The sequence below is a fragment of the Budorcas taxicolor genome, chromosome 19, assembly GCF_023091745.1.
Source record: "Budorcas taxicolor isolate Tak-1 chromosome 19, Takin1.1, whole genome shotgun sequence".
NCBI classification, from domain to species: domain Eukaryota; kingdom Metazoa; phylum Chordata; class Mammalia; order Artiodactyla; family Bovidae; genus Budorcas; species Budorcas taxicolor.
The window spans coordinates 32,776,881-32,795,796 of record NC_068928.1 but is presented as its reverse complement, the minus strand read 5'-3'; the positions used below and the strand labels follow the sequence as shown (position 1 = coordinate 32,795,796).

The window sequence follows — 18,916 nt, the reverse complement described above, 5'->3', positions numbered from 1 at the left end:
AGGAGCCTGGTGGGATATAGTCCACGGGGTCGCAAAGAGTCAGACACAACTTAGCGACTGAACACATGCTATGTGGCGTGGCCCCAGGAAAGAAAAAGTTGAAGACAAAAAAGTCAAACCTGTCAAGTTATATAAAGCAACATCGGCTGTGACTGCAGATCTCAGGAATCTCCGGTCCTTTCCAAACTGACCTGCCTTGGCTGAGATTATGGGGTGGGGATGGTGGTACGAATGATTCACAGAAGAATAGCTATTTCGGTTCTGGGCTGGAGGAGGAGCGGGAGCCTGGGCCATTGAGCGCGAGGACCCGGGCTCCCTGGTGGCCATCACAGTTGGCCGTCCTCCCAGCTCAGTGGAGTAATGAGCAACCGAGCTGCCTCTGGGGGAGGAAACAGTTAAAGTCCTGCTGCAGCTGCAGTCCTCTGGGCGTGGTTCTGCTGTCTGACTGGGGCTCCGGATCCTGGGCCCAGAGGCAGAGGAAGCCCAGCTCCGCAGTGGCAGACTGTTTACATGGCTGAATTGGATCTGATGGCTCCAGGCCCGCTGAGCGGGGTCCCTGCTCACCCTCCGGCCACTCTCAGCCCAGACTCTGGCTCGGCCAGTCCCGCAGAAGAAGAGAACCTGGGCTCCCCGGGGAACCCCCCAGGGGAAACTGGGGGACAGGGTTCTGAGTGGCAGGGAGCTCCCGAGACAGAGGGCCTGGAGGAGGAGGAGGAGGGCCTGGAGAAGGAGGAGGAGGTCCTGTGTGACTTCTGTCTCGGGGCCAGCAGGGTGAAGGCCGTCAAGTCCTGCCTGACCTGCATGGTGAACTACTGCCCGGAGCACCTGCGGCCACACCAGGAGAACAGCAGGCTGCACGGCCACCAGCTGACCGAGCCCGCTAGGGACCGGGACCTGCGGGTGTGCCCCGCCCACCGCAGCCCACTGATCGCCTTCTGCGACCCCGACGGGCAGTGCATCTGCGAGGAGTGCAGCCAGGTGGAGCACAGGGGCCATGCCTTGGTCTCCCTGGACGCCGCCCGCAGGGACAAGGAGGTGAGTGCTGGGGTCTAGGGGAGAGGGAGGTGGGGAGGCTGCCAGGGCTCTGCCGAGGCTCCTGGGGCTGCGTTCTCTCAGCCTTGCTACCTGGCGGTACACCCAGCCTGAATGTCTCTTGCACTTGGCTTTGGATGCTGTAGTGGCTCACTCTATCCCCATTGGCTCCACTGTCCCTGAAATGCTCCCTGTCTGTCTGTCGCTCCTCTTGCTAGTTTCCTGCTGTTTCTCACTCAGCTTTCAGTGCTGATCTGTTTCTGGGGGTGGGGTATACAAGGTGTATGACTGAGGACAGTGGTGTTCCCCTCTGGTCAGGTCTGAGTGGCAATGAATGAAATGTAAATCTTGGCAGAAATTCTAGAGAAAAGAGCCAAAAATTTCCCCTAATTTCTCTTCTTCCCTTTACCCCAAACAAGATATCAGGAGACAGGGCCCCTCTGGAGGTGCCAGCTATGAAATTCAAGACCTTGAGATGGGCTGAGATAACATAGAACTGGGAACGTCCCTCCTGGATAATGTCAAGGACCACTTCCCTTAGGGAAAATAAACCTCCTCATCAGATAGAAGCATCAGGAGAGACAGAAACACTGTGCTCATAGCCTGTAATTTTATTCCCATCAGATAGGGAAACTGTTTATGGAACAACTGGCTTTTCTCTGCCCTAAAGCTGAGAGCCTGGAGAATTCTTGGGAACGGACTTAAATGCTTTGTTTCTCTTACTTGGACTTCCTACGAGCACTTTGGTTCTGGGGGGTGGGGTGACGTGCAGTTGAACTTTGTCCCACATTTCTTTCTTTCTTTTTAAAATGTTTATTTGTTTAGCTGCTTGAAGCATGCCAGCTTAGTTGCATGTAGGATCTTGGTTTCTTGACCAGGGATTGAACCCTTGTCCCCTGTGTTGAAAGGTGGATTCTTAGCCACTGGACCGCCAGGGAAGTCCTGTGCCACATTTCTTGTGTCTAGATGCTGGGCAGCTCCCTTGTTGGCAATGAGCACAGTGCCTTGGCCCAGGGCTCTGAGACAGCTGAGAAGGAGCTTCCTGGGAGGAGCAGGGTCCTAGCAGGGTCCCTCTTCCACGTCCTCCCTTAAGTATGGATTTTATCTGGTGTTAGTGGGAGTAATTCTGGAAAGTTCTGTATCCCAGATGTCAGTGAGTCACCATTTCCAGCTCTAGAATCCACTTGTTGACTGTTCCCAGCATCTCTAGTGCCAGGAAACGTCTGGTCAGGAGAGAGCTGGTCATTTCCACCCCCTCCTCATGTTCACGGCCACGAGGAGGCTCAGACAGGTCAGAGGACAGGTCAGAGGACAAAGCTCCAGGTAATTGAGGAAACTGGTCTTGGAGCATTGCCATGTGCAACATGCTTCCCTGGAATTTCCCCATTTGGTCCTGGGATGACTCTATGAGGTGGCGACTCTTCATCCCCACCACATTTGTCCAAGCTCATACAGATGGCTAAGTCGTGGAGTGAGGGATGGAAGCTTCTGGAAGGCCACCCACTGGAGGACACAAGGAAGAACTCCAAGGTCACAATATTATAACCTTATTTTTTTTTTTAATGCTTCAAAAACCTGCCATACATGTAGTAAAGAGTTGAAGGCAGAGTGCATTTCCCTTGTTCAGGGTATAATATCTGAATTCTGTCATGTTTAGCTGGAAAAGGAATGCATGTACATACACAACAGAGGAACAATCACCAAATACTGCAATAGATTTTACCAGAAAAGGTCTCCCTCCCATCCTGGATCCACCTATCTCCTTCTTCAGAAGTATAATATGCTCAGTCACCAAGTCGTGTCTGACTCTTTGCAACCCCACAGACTGCAGCCTTGCCAGGCTGCTCTGTCCATGGGATTTTTTCAGGCAAGAATACTGGAGTGGGTTGCCATTTCCTTCTCCAGGGGAGCTTCCCAACCCAGGGGAATAACTACATGGGAATAACATCGATCCCCAGGGATCAAACTGGCATCTTTTGCACTGCAGGCAAATTCTTTACCTTGCAGCCCCCTGGAAAGCTCCTCTTCAGAGGTAAACCCCATCATATACTCTTCCTCCTTGTTCCTTTCAGAAAATTCTGTGCCTGTAGCAACATAGATACAATATAAGTTTTAAATGTAGTGTAAGCTGGTGCGTTACAGAGACATTGAGTAGTTGTCATTCTGAGCAGGGAGAGTTGTTTAGTGCAGGGAACCCCAACCTCTGGGATCTAACCTGACAATCTGAGGTGGAGCTGATGTAATAATAGAAATAAGTGTTAGTTGCTCAGTTATGTGCAACTCTGTGACCCCATGGACTGTAGCCCTCCAGGCTCCTCTATCCGTGGGATTATCCAGGCAAGAATACTGCAGTAGGTGGCCATTCCCTTCTCCAGGGGATCTTCCCAACCCAGGGATTGAACCTGGGTCTCCCTCATTGCAGGCAGATTCTTTACCATTAATAAAAATAAAGTACACAATAAATAATAAAAATAAGTAATGTGCTTGAATCATCCAGAAAACCATCCCCCTATCTATGGAGGACTTTTCTTCCATGAAACAAGTTCCTGGTGCTAATAAAGTTGGGGGCTGCTTATATAGTACATGTGCAGAACCCCAAATTTGGACATCCCAGGACGGAGCTGTGTCAGGTAACACAAAGACACCCAGGACAGTTTTTGGTGCTGAAAGCAGTGGCGGTTATAGGAGCAGTGCGGTAGCCCCGGCTCCAGATCTAGGCTCTGGCCTGTTCACCGCCTCTGCTTGCGGTTCTGCTTGTTTGAGTTTTCTGCTTTTCTGCCCTGTGTCCTTGCTTTCAATTCAGAGCGAGCGAGCCCAATAAGTGTGCTCTCTCTCGGTGGTCCTCACTGCTCAGGAGCCGAAAGATTTCTTGCCAGGAGACTGGCTCAGAAGACACAGTTCCTTGAGGAGGCTGCAACCTCCACCAGGATTATTTGGAAAGCCTTAACAGACCTAAGTAAGGCTCCAGAAGTTCCATCTTTCCTTCAGCCAGCCTGAACTTGCTGGAGCTGCTTGCTGAAGGTCACTTTGGATGGTGTTTAGGGCTGCTTGCTAAGGCAAGCCCATCATGCAGAGGAAGCTGAGAACGGCAGGGTCAGCCACAGGGACAAAGCGCAGCCAGGACCCTGCACAGGGTCTGCATGGCTTCTCAGTTCTCCGACTGAGCCTCTTCTGTGGCTCCTATGCTCTCCAGCTATGCCTGTGGGCAAAAACTCTTGAATTTGGAAATTCCAGGTGTTCTCTGAGTATTTCTTCTGTGCTGCTGGGCTCCTAGGGCCCAGCCCTTTCCTATGGGGACTCACCTCTTCCCCTTCCTGGGGCCAACTTCCCAGGGCCCCTTAACTTAAATTTTTTTTTATTGAAGTATAGCTGATTTACAGTGCTGTGCCAATCTCCATTGTACAGCAATGGAGTGACTCAGTTTTAACATATATATATTCTTTTTAAAATATTCTTTTCCATTAGGGTTTATCTCAGGATATTGAATATGGTTCCCTATGCTATATAGTAGGATTTTGTTGTTTATCCATCCTGTATATAATTGACATAAATTCGAGCAAACCCCAGAAGATAGTGAGGGACAGGGAAGCCTGGCGAGCTGCAGTGCATGGGGTGGCAAAGAGTTGGACATGACTGAGTGACTGAGCTGAACTGAATCCCAAACTCCCAGTCTATCCCTCTCCCTTAGCCTTCAAGAGCAGCTGGTCTTAACTCCTCTCACCTTCTCAGAACTCAGGCTCACTGCCAGGAAGTGGACATGCGTGTATGCATGTTGTGAAGTCTGTACCACTTCTGTGACTGCTTTTCTGTTCTTTTCTGTTCCTCACTGTGTTTATCAAACATTACCGAGAGCTTTTTGTGGGCTCAGTGTGCTGCACCCTCCCAGGGAGTGTGGGCTGTAATCAGGAAGCCAAAGCAGACCCCTGGCTCCCCAGATGTCCAAGGGTTGGGACAGCACAAAAGCTCAGCCGTGTGTTCTGAGGAGGGAGCCCCTGGCAGGTGAGGGGTGGGGGTCTTGGGAGGAGGGAAGGCCTGGGCTGGACCCTGTCTTAGACCTTTAGGTCCATTCGTGGCAGGTCACTGCATCCAACCTCGGCACAGGTTCCAGAAAGCTAAGGACAGGGTAGGGACGTGGACACAGTCTCAAGGTGAAGCAAGAGCCAGGTTTTGAGAGCCGCAAGTGTCCCCAGTTCTCGGGGGAGCAGTTAACCAGTGTTGTTCATGGCCGTCTGCTGCCAGAAGGTGGATGGCTTGAGGCCGTTCAGAAGAATTTCTTCTAGAACTTCTGAAGAGTGTGTTGAACTCAGTATTATCTAACTTGTTTTTTCTTAAACATTCTACTGCCTTCAAGAGCAGGGAGGCTGCCTTATGTAACTGGACTGACATGTAGCGGGTTCCGACCAGCCACCTGAGGAGTGAAGTCAGGGCCCAGGCGGGACTCTTGTGTTCCCAGAGGGACACACAGAGTGCCTGACACCACGTCGAATGTCTTTTTTTCTCTCTCCTCACTCCCTCTGCTGTTCCAGTTTGCATCTCTAACCTGATCCCGGCCACCCAGCTGGGTGCCGCCTGTGCCCTGGAGGAAGAGGCGAGAAATAGTCTGTTAACATTTTCTTGAGGTGCGAGAGGAGATGCTAGAGGGCCTGACGAGGGCCGTGGGGCCCGCCAGTGGCAGGTGTTGGATCACAGACACGGTGTCCTTTGCACAGCATCTGTCCTCTCCCCGCCAAGGTGGGCGGGGCTCTCTGTGCCCCTGGATGTGGGGCATTTATGCTCACTGGCACCCCTGTTCTGCTTTGGTGCAGAGCCTGCCCTGGCCTGCGATGTGTGTGAGGCTGAAGTCTTGGGAAATCCTGGAGCCGGGGTCTGAGGCACCCCGTCATTTTCTAGGAACAGGAATAACTGGAGGTGCTGGTTGCCCAAGTGGTCCCGCCTGTCATGGGGAAGCGGGAGTGCCCGCTGGTGGGGTGACTCAGAGGTCCCCATGAGGCACTTTGGAGTGCTTTTCTCCTTTAATGGCTGTCGGCAGACAGTGGGGAGAAACCCCTCCCTGTATACTCTGGGGATCTCCTGGGTCCCTGGGTCATGCTGGGGCTGGCCCCTTTAACATGTCCACGTCTGTGCTGTTGCTCTTGTGTGTTCTATTGCGTCTCCCACCACCTTTTAAACAAGCACCTCATGTCCTTCCCCCCGCACAACCTGGAGAGGTCACTGGGTAAGCCTTTCTGATAGACCAGGATTCCGCAATCTCCCCCAAACAGGTCAGATCCCCTCCTTCTCCCCCGCTTCCCCCACTCCAGGACATCAGGTCTCAGGTGTGGGAAGTCAGTGGACTCCCATCAGCTCTGAGTCAGTACCCTGGAGCTTGATCAGAACTTCCCGGTTTTTGGCAGAGTGAGGCGGGTCCGCTGCTCGCCTGGGCTTCTGTCCCTGGGGCCTGGGATTACCACGAGCTTTGGTGGGAGGAAGGGGAGACACGTCAGGTGCTCCTCGCCAGTCCAAGACCTGTTAGGGCAAGTGACTCAGAACTCAGTGCTGACACACGCTACTGTGAAAAGCAGTGAAAGCTGTCCTTTCTGTTGCCACTGTCTCACACCCTTGTGGAGGCAGAAAGTGATGGGGGCCTTTGAAGTTCACAAAGGCTCTGGTTTCCTGTCTTGTCAGGTTCTGGGCAGAAAGTGCTTAGGGAGGTGGAGTGGGGCTGGGCGGGGGGTGGGGGTCAAAGCAGGCAAACCCAGAGTTCTCATGTGGGCACTCACCTCGGTGGGGAGGGGTTGCCCTGCCTGTGTTCGGGAGAGGAGATTCTGTGATGGAAAGCAACCAAGGAGGCACCAGTAAAATGACGAAGTCAATGACACCACTGCCACTGATGGAGTACCCGCGAGGTGCCAGCTGCTGTGCAGACTTCCTGCTGCCTCCCATCCTCATAGGAACCCTATGAATTGGACTCTAGCTTTCCCCACCTCACAGTGAAGAAATGCAAGTGGGGAAGCTTTAAGTCAACTTTGTCCCAAAGTCTTGGCTGCTAAGTAGAAACCCTGGGGTCCCCCCCATTGCCAGTTCCAAGCCCCTGTGCTCCCTGTCAGCCTGTTCTAGACCACTGACACCTACATGACCCTCGTGACTCTGTTTTCTCACCTGTGCTATGGAGACAGCGTGTTTACCTGCTGTGGGCATGGTCTCAATGACAGGAGGAGATTCAGCTGGTAATGCTGGTGCACAGCGGACCCTCTCTGCCTCCATGGAGGGCACCCAGCCTGCTCCTGAGAGCAGCTTCCGAGGAAAACTCTCCTTTCTGTGGAAGAAGGGCAGGTGGCACCGTTGCTCCCTGGGACCTTCCGGGTACGCTGGGCACCTTCCTCCCTAACGCTGCTGACCTTTCCTCTTCTTAGGCTGAGCTTCGGAGGACCCAGTTAGACCTGGAGCAGAAATTCAAGTTGAATGAAAATGCTATCTCCAGGCTCCAGGCTAACCATAAATCTGTCCTGGTAAGTCTGGCCGGAGTCACCTGCCAGGCTTTGACACACCTGGCTGGCTGCTGCTGCTGGTTCGATCAGGCCCACCCGGAACCGTGGGACTCGGCTGCAGGCCTGGCCTCCACGTCTGCAGGCCCGGCCTCTGTGTCTACAGGCCCCTTAGGTCTTATCATCTGATGGAAACTGTGGGTACAGATCAGGTTGGCTACACTGTAGGGTGGCATCACCTTGTCTCTGGGATTTGCTGTGAAATTAGTTCAAGGTTGAAAACTGGCAAGTGATTCACTTTTAACAATAGAGAATAGAAGCAAACTAGTCCTGTGATGTGTGTGCATGCTAAGTCACTTCAGTCGTGTCTGACTCTGCGACGCTATGAACTTTAGCCCACCAGGCTCCTCTGTCCATGGGATTCTCCAGGCAAGGATACTGGAGTGGATTACCATGCCCTCCTCCAGTCCTGTGATAGCTCTGGCTTATTTGTATATTTGCATATGCTTTTTTGACCGGGAGCAAATGGTATATGTGGGAATGGAGGGGGGTGGTTAGCTAGAGCTCCAGAAATTATGCATAATCTTGTCTTCTTCCACCATGAAAGGGTGTTCCGCATGCGATTCTCGCCTGTCCTAAGTCCTGGCAGACAGAAAAGAGAGGCGAGAGCGGCTGGATTAGTGGATGGTACTTCGGGTTTGAATCCTCGGTCAGGAAGATCCCCTGGAGAAGGAAATGGAAACCCACTCCAGGATTCATGCCTGGGAAATTCCATGGACATAGGAGCCTGCCATGCCACAGTCCATGGGGTTGCAAAGAGTCGGACATGACTTAGTGACTAAACAACAACAATAGCAACTTGATAAGGCCAGTGGTGTATGTGTGTGCCCAGTCTGACTCTTGGCAACCCCATGGACTTTAGCTCACCAGGATCCTCTGTCCATGGCACTTCCCAGGCAAGAATCCTGGAGTGGCTCTTCATGCCCTCCTTCAGGGGATCTTCCGGACCCAGGGACTGTACTCAAGTCTCTTGTATCTCTGGCATCGGTAGGCGGGTTCTTTACCACTGGGCCATCTGGGAAGTCCCATAACGGTATGCCAGGCTACTTAGTTTTAGTCTCTCTGGTTTCTGACCACTTTCCATAATAAACTCTAAGTGGACCCAAACTGTTTCACAAAAGCTTCTCACTAGTGGCAAGCCAATAACCACAACTCAGAGGAGAATGCAAAACGTGCACACATTGGCAGTTAGGAGCAGCGGCATCTTTGCATATGAAGAATGATTCTACCTCTCCATCCATTCACCCACTCATCCATCCATCCCTCCCCCAACCATCCATCCATCCATCCATCCACCCACTCACCTGTCAGCACCAGTACCTAAGAACTACCAAAGATAAGAGGAAACTGTTGAAAAGAACGTGGATTGAAGTTGTAAATATGACCTTGACTAAGGCATTTACTAAAGATATGGAAGGACAGACTCCCACATACACAGGTGCCATCAGGCAAATCCCTACTGTTCATCACGTGGAGTTAGTTGTATATATTTTTGAATGTGGCATTCCATTCCGTACAGGTAGGCTTGTCCTGCAATGCTCAGGTGCTGTGGTTGCCTTCACATGCCCTAGACGTTTTGTGTCTGGCCCAGACACCAGAGGATGTGCTTTCAGCTCAGATGGATCCAGTGAGCAGTTTGGTGTTGTTCAGTCACTAAGTCGTGTTCGACTCTTTGCAACCCCACGGATTGCAGCACACCAGGCTTCCCTGTCCTTCACTATCTCCTGAAGTTTGCTCAAACTCATGTCCATTGAGTTGGTGATGCCATCCAACCATCTTACCCTTTTTCGTCCCCTTCTCCTTCTGCCCTCAATCTTTCCCAGCCTCAGGGTCTTTTCCAATGATTTGGCTCTTCACATCAGGTAGCCAAAGTATTGGAGTTTCAACTTCAGTATCAGTCCTTACAATGAATATTCAGGGTTGATTTCCTTTAGGATTGACTGGTGTGATCTCCTTGTTGGACGGTTTGATTTCCTTGGTGGGTAGTTTAGCTGGACATAATGAAGTGCTGAGAAAGCAAATTCATGCTACTGATTTGTACAAAGAAGCCAAATTATTAATTTTCTACAAGAAATATGACTCTCAAGTACACTGAACAGCTCCATTGTCCAGGCAGGAAGACTGATGTCACAGACCTGAAGAGGAACCTGACTGTCAGATCTGGCCTCAGCAGACAATGCACAGTCTTGTCCAATGGATGAGAGACAAAGTTAATGAAGAGTAAATAAGGACTCACACCCCAGGGGGTCCTTGTTTTATGGAACCCAGGATTCAAATGAGAATAAAGGCTTTCTTTTATAGTAGGAAATTGTTCCCTAATTTGAGGGTTTCTTGGGTTTATATTGGGATTCTCAGGTGGCGCTAGTGGTTAAAAATTAACCTGCTAATGCAGGAGACTCAGAAGACGCAAGTTTGATCCCTAGGTGGGGAAGATCCCCTCCAGGAGGAAATGGCAACTCACTCCAGTATTCTTGCCAGGGAAAGTCCATGGACAGAGGAGCCTGGCGGACTGCCGTCTGTGGGGTCAGAGTTGAACAGGACTGAGTATGCATGCATGCTTTTTTACATTTCTGTGTGTTGAGCTTTGATAAGATTGATGCTTCACTAATCACTAATGGGTTTTTCACTGATTCTCCCCCACCCCCTTGCCACTAGGTGTCAGTGTCGGAGGTAAAGGCCAGGGTGGAGGAGCAGTTCGGGGAGCTCCGTGCTGCCGTCACGAAGGCCCAGGCCGACGTGATGCTCTTCCTGGAGGAGAAGGAGCAAGCTGCCCTGGGCCAGGCCAACGGCATCAAGACCCACCTGGAGTACAGGAGTGCAGAGATGGAGAAGGCCAGGCAGGAGCTAGACAGAATCGCTGCCATTGGCAGTCCCGTGCTATTCCTGGAGGTATGGGTCACTGCGACGCCGGAGCCAGAGAGACCCTCACTCTGCTAGGTCCGCAGTGGATATGGCAAGGCAGCCACCCTGTTGATAAATGAAGCAGAGAGCAGCAGAGGACAGGAGTAGGAGGGAGGGCTGCCCAGAGCGGGAGGCCAGACCAGGTCGTGGAAGATGCCTTCTATGTGGTCAGGTGCTGAGCTGGACCCATTACATTTTGTGAAGTACATGCCCCTATCAGCCCGTGTCACAGATGCAGAAGGTGCTGTATCGAGTAGGGCAGCCCTGTTTAGGAAGCACAGAAGCCAGGGCAAGTTCCGCTGTGTTTCTTTTCCTGCAGGAGTACTGCAAGTTCAAGAACACGGAGGATGGCGCCTTCCCCAGCGTCTACATAGGGCTCAAGGACAAGCTATCAGGCATCCACAAGGTCATCACGGACTCCACTGCCCACCTGATCCAGCTGCTGCAGAGCTACAAAGAGAAGCTCCAGGAGTTCTCCAAGGATGGTGAGACGCCAGGCCTTGTGACATCTCTGGAGGGGTTGGCAGGGGAGGCGGGGGTCAGGGAAGGAGAACAGAACAGGGGTGGAGAGAATGTCCCATTTTCAGAGCCGTCCTCTGGTTGGACCGTGCAGCTGGTGGACATGTACCTTGATGATGTTAACTTACAACTGATTTCAGAAAACATGGTCTTGGTATGCACTTGGCCCGCATCTCCACTCAAGTGCAGACTAACTTCCGAGGTCACTGATGCCTGTGCTTTCAAGTGAAACCCAGGTTAGGCTGGGATCTTTCCTCAGTGGGTTTTACTTCGATGTGGTCCATTGAGCAGGATTCTCTGAAGCATGACTAGTGTCTGGTCCTGACTTTCCCCAGGAGGCCCAGGGAAGAGCAACTGAAGTGGGGGGTTCCTGTTCCTTAGATTCTCTTGCCCACCTGGACAGGTGAGCATTTACAACTCTTGATTTTCTAGAGGAGTACGACATCAGAACTCAGGTGTGTGCTGTCATTGAGCACAGACATCGGACCTCAAAACCTGAGCCCTGCACCAGGCGGCAGTTCCTCCAGTGTAAGTCGTGAGCTGCTCTGCTTTCCCCGGGGCGGGGAATGTGCATGTGATGCTTCAGAAGCAAGGATACCATCGATACCATCTTTCAGCAGGTTTCAGGTTCTTGCAACTTCAGGTCTATCCCCAAATAGTACATTTAAATTTTAAATAAGCTGAATTTCAAAAAAAATTAGAACTTTAAATTTTGAAACCATTTCAGAGTTAAAAAAAACATTGCACAAAAGAGGACCAAGAATTCTGATACACCTTTCACCTAGCTTTTCCAAACTTGAGCACTTTACATATATATGGTCCATTGATCCAAATCAGGAAGTGAGCATTGCTGGCTGGAATTTATTCAGATTTCACCAGGGTTGCTTCCAGTGTCCTTTCTCTGGTCGGAAGTCCAGTCCAGAGTCACAGAGGTTTTCTGGTCTCCTTAGCTTCCTTCAGCCTGTGTCCAGTCCTTTAGTCCTTCCGTGTCCTTCAAAACCTTGGCCCCTTTAAAGATCCTGGCTGGTTACCAGGTGGCTCCCTTTTAAGTCTGGCTTGGCTGGAATTACCTAGCCCATTGTCCTGTCCTGACATCGAAGTGTCCTGGTCTGTTGGCATTTTTAGAAACACTTATTTCCAATCAATACTTGCTCATGGTTAACAAGACAGGGAGGTCTTGTCTCCCAGGAGAGGAAGGACATGTCTGGGTAATCAAGGCTAATTTTTCTGACTTTCATCTCTTTGGAACTCACTGTTCAACCCTGCTTCTGCTTGCTTTCTGGGGTGAGCTCTGGCTGGCTGACTCCTGAACCCCGTTTTCTCTGGTCTTGATGTGGAGCCTCGGGTTTGATGACCCTGTTCTTGCCAGAGCTCCTCGTCTCCCCCAGGACCTCTTGGTTTCCAGTTTCCTTTATTTATCTTTTGTGCTTCCTGACAGCAGCATATCTATGTTTTACAAACAGACAATGCAGCTAATATAGGGGCTTCCCAGCTGGCATGATGGAAAATAATCCTCCTGCCAATGCAGCAGACGTAAGAAATGCAAATGTGATCCCTGGGTCAGGAAGATCCCCTGGAGAAGGGGATGGCAACCCACTCCAGTATTCTTGCCTGGAAAATGCCATGGACAGAGCAGTCTGGTGGGCTACAGTCTGTGGGGTTTGCAAAGAGTAGGACATGACTGAAGTGACTTAGCATGCGCACATATAGTTGATATAAGAAGCCAACTGATGAGCTGCTGCACGCGTCAGGGGAGATTCAGGGGTGGCTTAGATGGGGGTGAACGGGGTCTCTAGGTGGGACTTGGGGCTTCCAGTGTGAGTTGAGGGGCAAAATGAGGGAGGATGGGGCCAAGAGAAATGTCAAAATAACCTGGAGTGTGACTTGAGCATTTGGGTGTGTGGAGGTGTCCTCTGGGGCCAGGAAAAGAATATCTGTGTACATGTAGGGGGGACTGCTTGAGAATTCCCCTGCTAAATAGTGGCCAAATATTTTAACAAATGAGTGAGTCAGATGTGGGTGTATGACCCTTGCCAACACTGCATAGAAAAGCACCTGAATTCAGGACGTGTTTGTCGAATGAATGAAAACATGAGCCCATCAGTAAATTTTTTTTCTTGATTCAGTTCAACAAATAATACAGTAAATGGCAAGCAGTTTGAGCTTCAAGAAGGAAGGAAGGAAAGAAGTGGGGGTGACTTGTTAAAAGGTGTCTGGGACCACTTACCACATGTGTGGGAGTGAGACCCCCTCCCCGCATCCCCAACCTAGCAATTCCCCCAGACATGGCGGGGCATCCCAGGATTTAACTCTGTCCTGATGCTATCTGCCTGGAGATGGTGTCAGAGCCCACCAGATGGACCCCGCTTCAGATGCCAGTCACAATTATGGGGCCCCCAGAAGACCCACAACTTCTGTCCGACTTGGCTGCAATCCGAGGCTCCCAGGACCCTCCTTGGATTCGAGCATTTGCTAGAACAGCTCACAGAATTCAGGGAGACACTTATGTTCACCAGTTCATCAAAGGGTGTGATGAAGGACACAGATGAGCAGCCAGAGGAAGGGAGAGATGCTCAGAGCGAGGGCTGGGAGGGTCCCCATGGAGGTGGGGTCAATTGCCTGATGTGGATGTTTGTCAGCCTAGAAGTACTCAGAACCCCACACTCCTGGGATTTTATGGGGGCTTTATCCCACAGGCATAATGAACCACTTCCAGCCCATCTCTCTTCCCAAGAGAAGATGAATTAGGGCTGCAAGATCCAAGCAGAACTTGGTTATGACTTGGTCCTTCTGGTGACCAGCCAGCCCCACCCCCTCATCCCCACACACAGAGTCACTTTGTTAGAACGAAAGACACTGGGACTTCCCTGATGATCCAGTGGCTAATACTTCGAGCTCCAAGGCACTGAGGTCCAGGTTCAATCCCTGGTCAGGGAACTGGATCCCACATGCCACAACTGAGATCTGGTGTAGCCAAATAAATAAATAAATAAACATAAAATGAAACCCCCCAAACTCTACCTCTTAAGGAGAAAAAAGACATTTGTTTAACCCAGGAAATTACAAGGGTTTCAGGAGCTCTGTGTCAGGAACTGGTCTCAGCATGGGATTTTATAGGCAAGAACACTGAGTGGGTTGCCATTTCCTCCTCCAAGGGGATCTTCCCGACCCAGAGATTGAACCTGTGTCTCCTGCATTACAGGCAGATTCTTTCTAGGCAAGAATACTGGAGTAGGTTGCCATTTCCTGCTCCAGGGGATCTTCCTGACCCAGGGATCAAAACTTGGTCTCTTGCGTCTCCTGTGTTGGCAGGCAGGTTCTTTACCTCTGAACTGCCTGGGAAGCCTGTCAAAGACCAAACATTAGAACAAAAGATGGTGCTAGTGCTGTTACCACTCAGGAAATTACAGGGAACTCTGTGGTGGGAGCCAGGGGCAGAGACCAAGTCTACAATAACTGTAAGTCACAGAGTCCCGCTTGTGTTCTGTTTCCTGGTTTTCACCCACCTCTTCTCTGGGAGGGGACAGAACTTGGGGAGACAGGGAACAGAGGGATGGATGTCTTCTCATCCCTTGGAGGCTGGCTAGATGTGAGTCAGCTGCTAGCCCCCGACCTTCTATGTCCCCCCCAGATGCCTGTGACATTGTCTTCGACCCCGACACGGCACACAGGTACCTCCGGCTGCAGGAGGACAACCGCAAGGTCACCAACACGGCGCCCTGGGAGCACCCCTACCCCGACCTGCCCAGCAGGTTCTCACACTGGCGGCAGGTGCTGGCCCAGCAGAGCCTGTACCTGCACAGGTACTACTTCGAGGTGGAGCTCTCGGGAGCGGGCGTCTATGTGGGCCTGACGTGCCAGGGCATTGACCGCAAGGGCGAAGAGCGCAACAGCTGTATCTCTGGGAACGACTTCTCCTGGAGCCTCCACTGGGACGGGAAGGGGTTCAGGGCATGGCACAGCGATGCAGAGACCCTGCTCAGCGCCAGCGCTTGCCGGAGGCTGGGGATCTATGTGGACTTCCCCGGCGGGGGCCTCTCCTTCTACGGCATCGAGCCTGAGACCCTGACGCTGCTGCACAGGTTCCAGTGTAAGTTTTCGGAGCCCGTCTACCCAGCCTTCTGGCTTTCCAAGAAGGACAGTGCCATCCGGATTGCGGATCTGGGAGAGGAACCCGAGAAGCCAGGGCCGGCCCCGGAGGAGGCTGCTGCCTAGACGCCGATCCAGGTCTCAGACCTGTGCTAACACACAGACAGGTGGCAGTTTCTATTGGGAGACTGACGAGGGGTCCATGCCAGCACCTGCTGGCTTTAGAAATCATGTGAGGATGAGGGGAAAGGTCTCTGGTCGCCGCCCTGGGCTCCTCACTGCGCTGGTCCCCGTGTTTGCAGTAATCCTCAAACCCTAGGTCCCCCTCACCATATTCTTATGATCTCGCCCTGTCTGCTTGGGTGGACAACATGCTGTGCCCAGAGGTGGTCACCAGGCAACCTCAGAGCTATCAGAAAGACTGCAGAGGAATCAGAACCAATCGCTAACCTTGTCTTACTCCCATGTCCCCTGTTCTGAGCGCCTCCTGGGCCTCAGCCCTCGTGACCTTCTTGGCAGCCCCATGGGGAGGTGCTCAACCACCCCCACTTGGCGGATGGACAGGCTGCGGTCTAGGGAGTTAGTGAACTCAGTCAGGGTCACTGTGGTCACGTGGCGAGTGAGTGGCCGAGCTGGGATTCAAACCTGACATCGAACTTCTAACCACTACCCAACCCTGCCCTCCTCCTTAGATCACAGGTGTTGTGTGTAAGTGAATAAACTACAAGCTGAACTGCATTTGTGAACATGGAGAGTCTGACAGCCTCGGTGGCTTTTCCTGCCCACGTCTGATGGGCCTTGCAGCTGTGCTGTGACAGAGAGCTCACTACCTCACAGGCAGCTCTCCTGGCTTGGGCACAGCGAGAACTGTAGGACTGTCTTCGTAGGGTCCATGTCCTAGTCCCTATGACCTCAGCATATGGCCCTAGCACCTCTCTTCTGGAGCCACCTGGACGGTGGGGAGCTCCTTATCCAAAGGGCAGTTGTCTACACACTGAGGAGTAGCTCTCACAGGTCCCCTGGGAATATGCATGTTTTCACATCCTGTTTCCCAGTTTCCTTGTGGTTTCCAGATTTTTTACCTCTCTGATCACTTTGTCTTCCTTTTGACAGATTGTTCCCTAAAATTAAAGGTGTCTTTAGTCCTTATTCTTGCTCAATTGTGTCTGACTCTGTGACCTCATGGACTGTAGCCTGCCAGGCTCCTCTGTCCATGGGATTTCCCAGGCAAGAATACCAGAGTGGGTTGCCGTTTTCTTCTCCAGGGGATCTTCCTGACTTGGGGATCGAATCCACGTCTCTTGTGTCTCCTGCATTGGCAGACAGTTCTTTACTAACATCAAACCTTTAGGCAAATGACAAACTGTATTTCAATGGGTTTCTGAGGACATAACCTGAAATCCCTTCTGGGATTCACTGGAAATATAACTTCTGGGTCTTTTCCATGACCTGTGTCAAGGCAATCCTCTTCCTCTTTGCCCTGTCTGGTGGTCCTCTCTCAAGAGCACATTATTTCAGCATCACTTGACTTGTTTCTGGAGACCCTGTCAGACATTTGAATCATAGGATTTACACAGTGTAGGATTTTAATTTCCAAACTGAATTTTAAATTTTTTCAGTTTTATTGACTTTAAAAAAAAATTTGAGTTGTAAAACTCATGACATCACCGCTGCTTGTGGAGATAGATTTGTTTCATGATCCTACTGGGTTATAACAGCTCTCCTTCCCATCCTGCAGAAATTGGTGACCTTTTCTTAAGTCTTACTCTTGTTGATACATAAATTGGTGAGTCTTGCAGTCCTCAGTCAATACCTTTGGGTTTTAGTTATTCAATAAGTCATGCATCCGTGTGGGACTTCCCTGGCTGTCCAATGGTTAAGACTTCGCCTTCTAATGCAGTGGGTGCGAGTTCAATCGCTGGTTGGAGAGCTAAGATCCTGCATGCCTCACGGCCAAAAAACCAAGACATTAAACAGAAGCAATATTGTAACATTCAATAAAAACTTAAAAAATAGTCCATGTCTAAAAAATTTTTTTTAAAAGTTATGCACGAGTAGAACTCTTCGATAACGTAGTCCACCTCTGCACCTTTATGCAATGGACACCATGAAGGACGTTTTCAACTGCAAAGGTCAAGATACACTATGTCAGCACTTCCTTCTAACAGTGCTCTGAAAGGAGAAAATGAGATCAGCTTGGCCACCGTGTTTTTTTTAAACCCCTATAGGTTGTTGATGTTTCTTCCTTAAATGCTCACAAACTATTTGATAAAGCATTTTAGAAATCAGGTACAAATTCACATCTAGTCTGCTGTTTGTAGAATCTACCTTATTTTTCTTTTAAAAAATCTAGACAATTTTGCCTGTCTCCATCCTCCAGCATTCTCCCTAGTTTCTCAAAATTTTCTGCTTGGATTTCAGTCATGTTGGTAAATTGTGTCAGTGTCGTGAGATGTCATTTGTTTACGCCACACTCAGACTCAAAAGGAACCCTCTGGGTGTCTCCTCACCTGTCTTCAACACCGGCTTCTCTTTTTGTTCACTCATTAAGGGCTTTCCTGGTGGTTTAGGGGTAAAGAATCGGCCTGCAATGCAGGAGACACAGGAGACGCTGGTTTGATCCTGGGGTCATGAAGATCCCCTGGAGGAGGAGATAACATCTCACTCCAGTATTCTTGCCTGGAAAATCTCATGGACAGAGAAGCCTGGTGGACTATAGTCCACAGGGTGGTAAAGAGTCAGACACGACTGAGCAACTATCACTTTTTTTGTTTCTTTTGGCTTGAAGACCTTTTTTCTTGATGTAAAAAAGTAGAAGTTGCTCTGCTGCTGCTGCTAAGTCACTTCAGTCGTATCCGACTCTGTGTGACTCCATAGACTGCAGCCCACCAGGCTCCCCCGTCCCTGGGATTCTCCAGGCAAGAACACTGGAGTGGGTTGCCATTTCCTTCTCCAATGCATGAAAGTGAAAAGTGAAAGTGAAGTCGCTCAGTCGTGTCTGACTCTTCGAGACCCCATGGACTGCAGCCCACCAGGCTCCTCCATCCATGGGATTTTCCAGGCAAGAGTACTAGAGTGGGGTGCCATTGCTTTCTCCGAGAAGTTGCTCAGTTGTGTGCAATTCTTTGTGATCCCGTGGACTGTACAATGGAATTCTCTAGGCCAGAATACTGGAGTGGGTAGCCTTTCCCTTCTCCAGGGGATCTTCCCGACCCAGGGATCGAACCCAGTTCTCCTACATTGTGGATGGATTCTTTACCAGCTGAGCCACAAGGGAATCCCAAGAATATTAGAGTGGGTAGCCTATCCCTTCTCCAGGGGATCTTCCCGACCCAGGAATCGAACCAGGGTCTCCTGCATTGCAGGCAGACTCTTTACCAACTGAGGTATCAGGGAAGCCCCTTCTTAAATTTTAGTAACACTCAGTTTTTCTGTGATCAAAATTGATTGATCACAGCAAAACTGGGTGTTAGGAACATTTAGTTTCTTTCTATTGTTGCCTCAAGTGACAGTCATATCTTCTTTTACTTGGTCCAAAACTGAAAACTGCCTAAAACAAACAGATAAAAAATAAAAAGATAACAAAGGCCAGTGTTATGTTCTCTGTCATTTTCTCCAAGCTTGGTATATATATCTCCAAGCTGTATGTCATATAGGAGCCTCCACTGTCTCTGGCAGCTCCTTAATCACAGATGGAATGTAGGCCTCACACTAGGACACCCCACCAGTCAGTGGTAAGCACCTGTCTTCTATGACGAGAACGGGGCCCAGAGGGGCTGTAGGGCTTGCCCAAGGCCACAGCTCCAGTAAGAAAACTGTGGGGGATTCCAGCCCATCTCTAACTCCCAAGG

The 18,916-nt window shown here is 50.7% G+C and overlaps 1 protein-coding gene across 1 annotated transcript; it reads left to right on the top strand.

Annotated features, from left to right (window-relative positions):
- Positions 1 to 459: 459 nt before the first annotated feature.
- Positions 460 to 17,080, top strand: TRIM16 (tripartite motif containing 16). Its single transcript, XM_052657314.1, has 6 exons — positions 460 to 1,035; positions 7,425 to 7,520; positions 10,212 to 10,445; positions 10,777 to 10,942; positions 11,409 to 11,504; positions 14,608 to 17,080. Exons 1-6 carry the CDS (start codon positions 511 to 513, stop codon positions 15,189 to 15,191), a joined length of 1,701 nt encoding a protein of 566 aa, XP_052513274.1. The 5' UTR covers positions 460 to 510; the 3' UTR covers positions 15,192 to 17,080.
- The last annotated feature ends 1,836 nt before the right edge of the window (positions 17,081 to 18,916 follow it).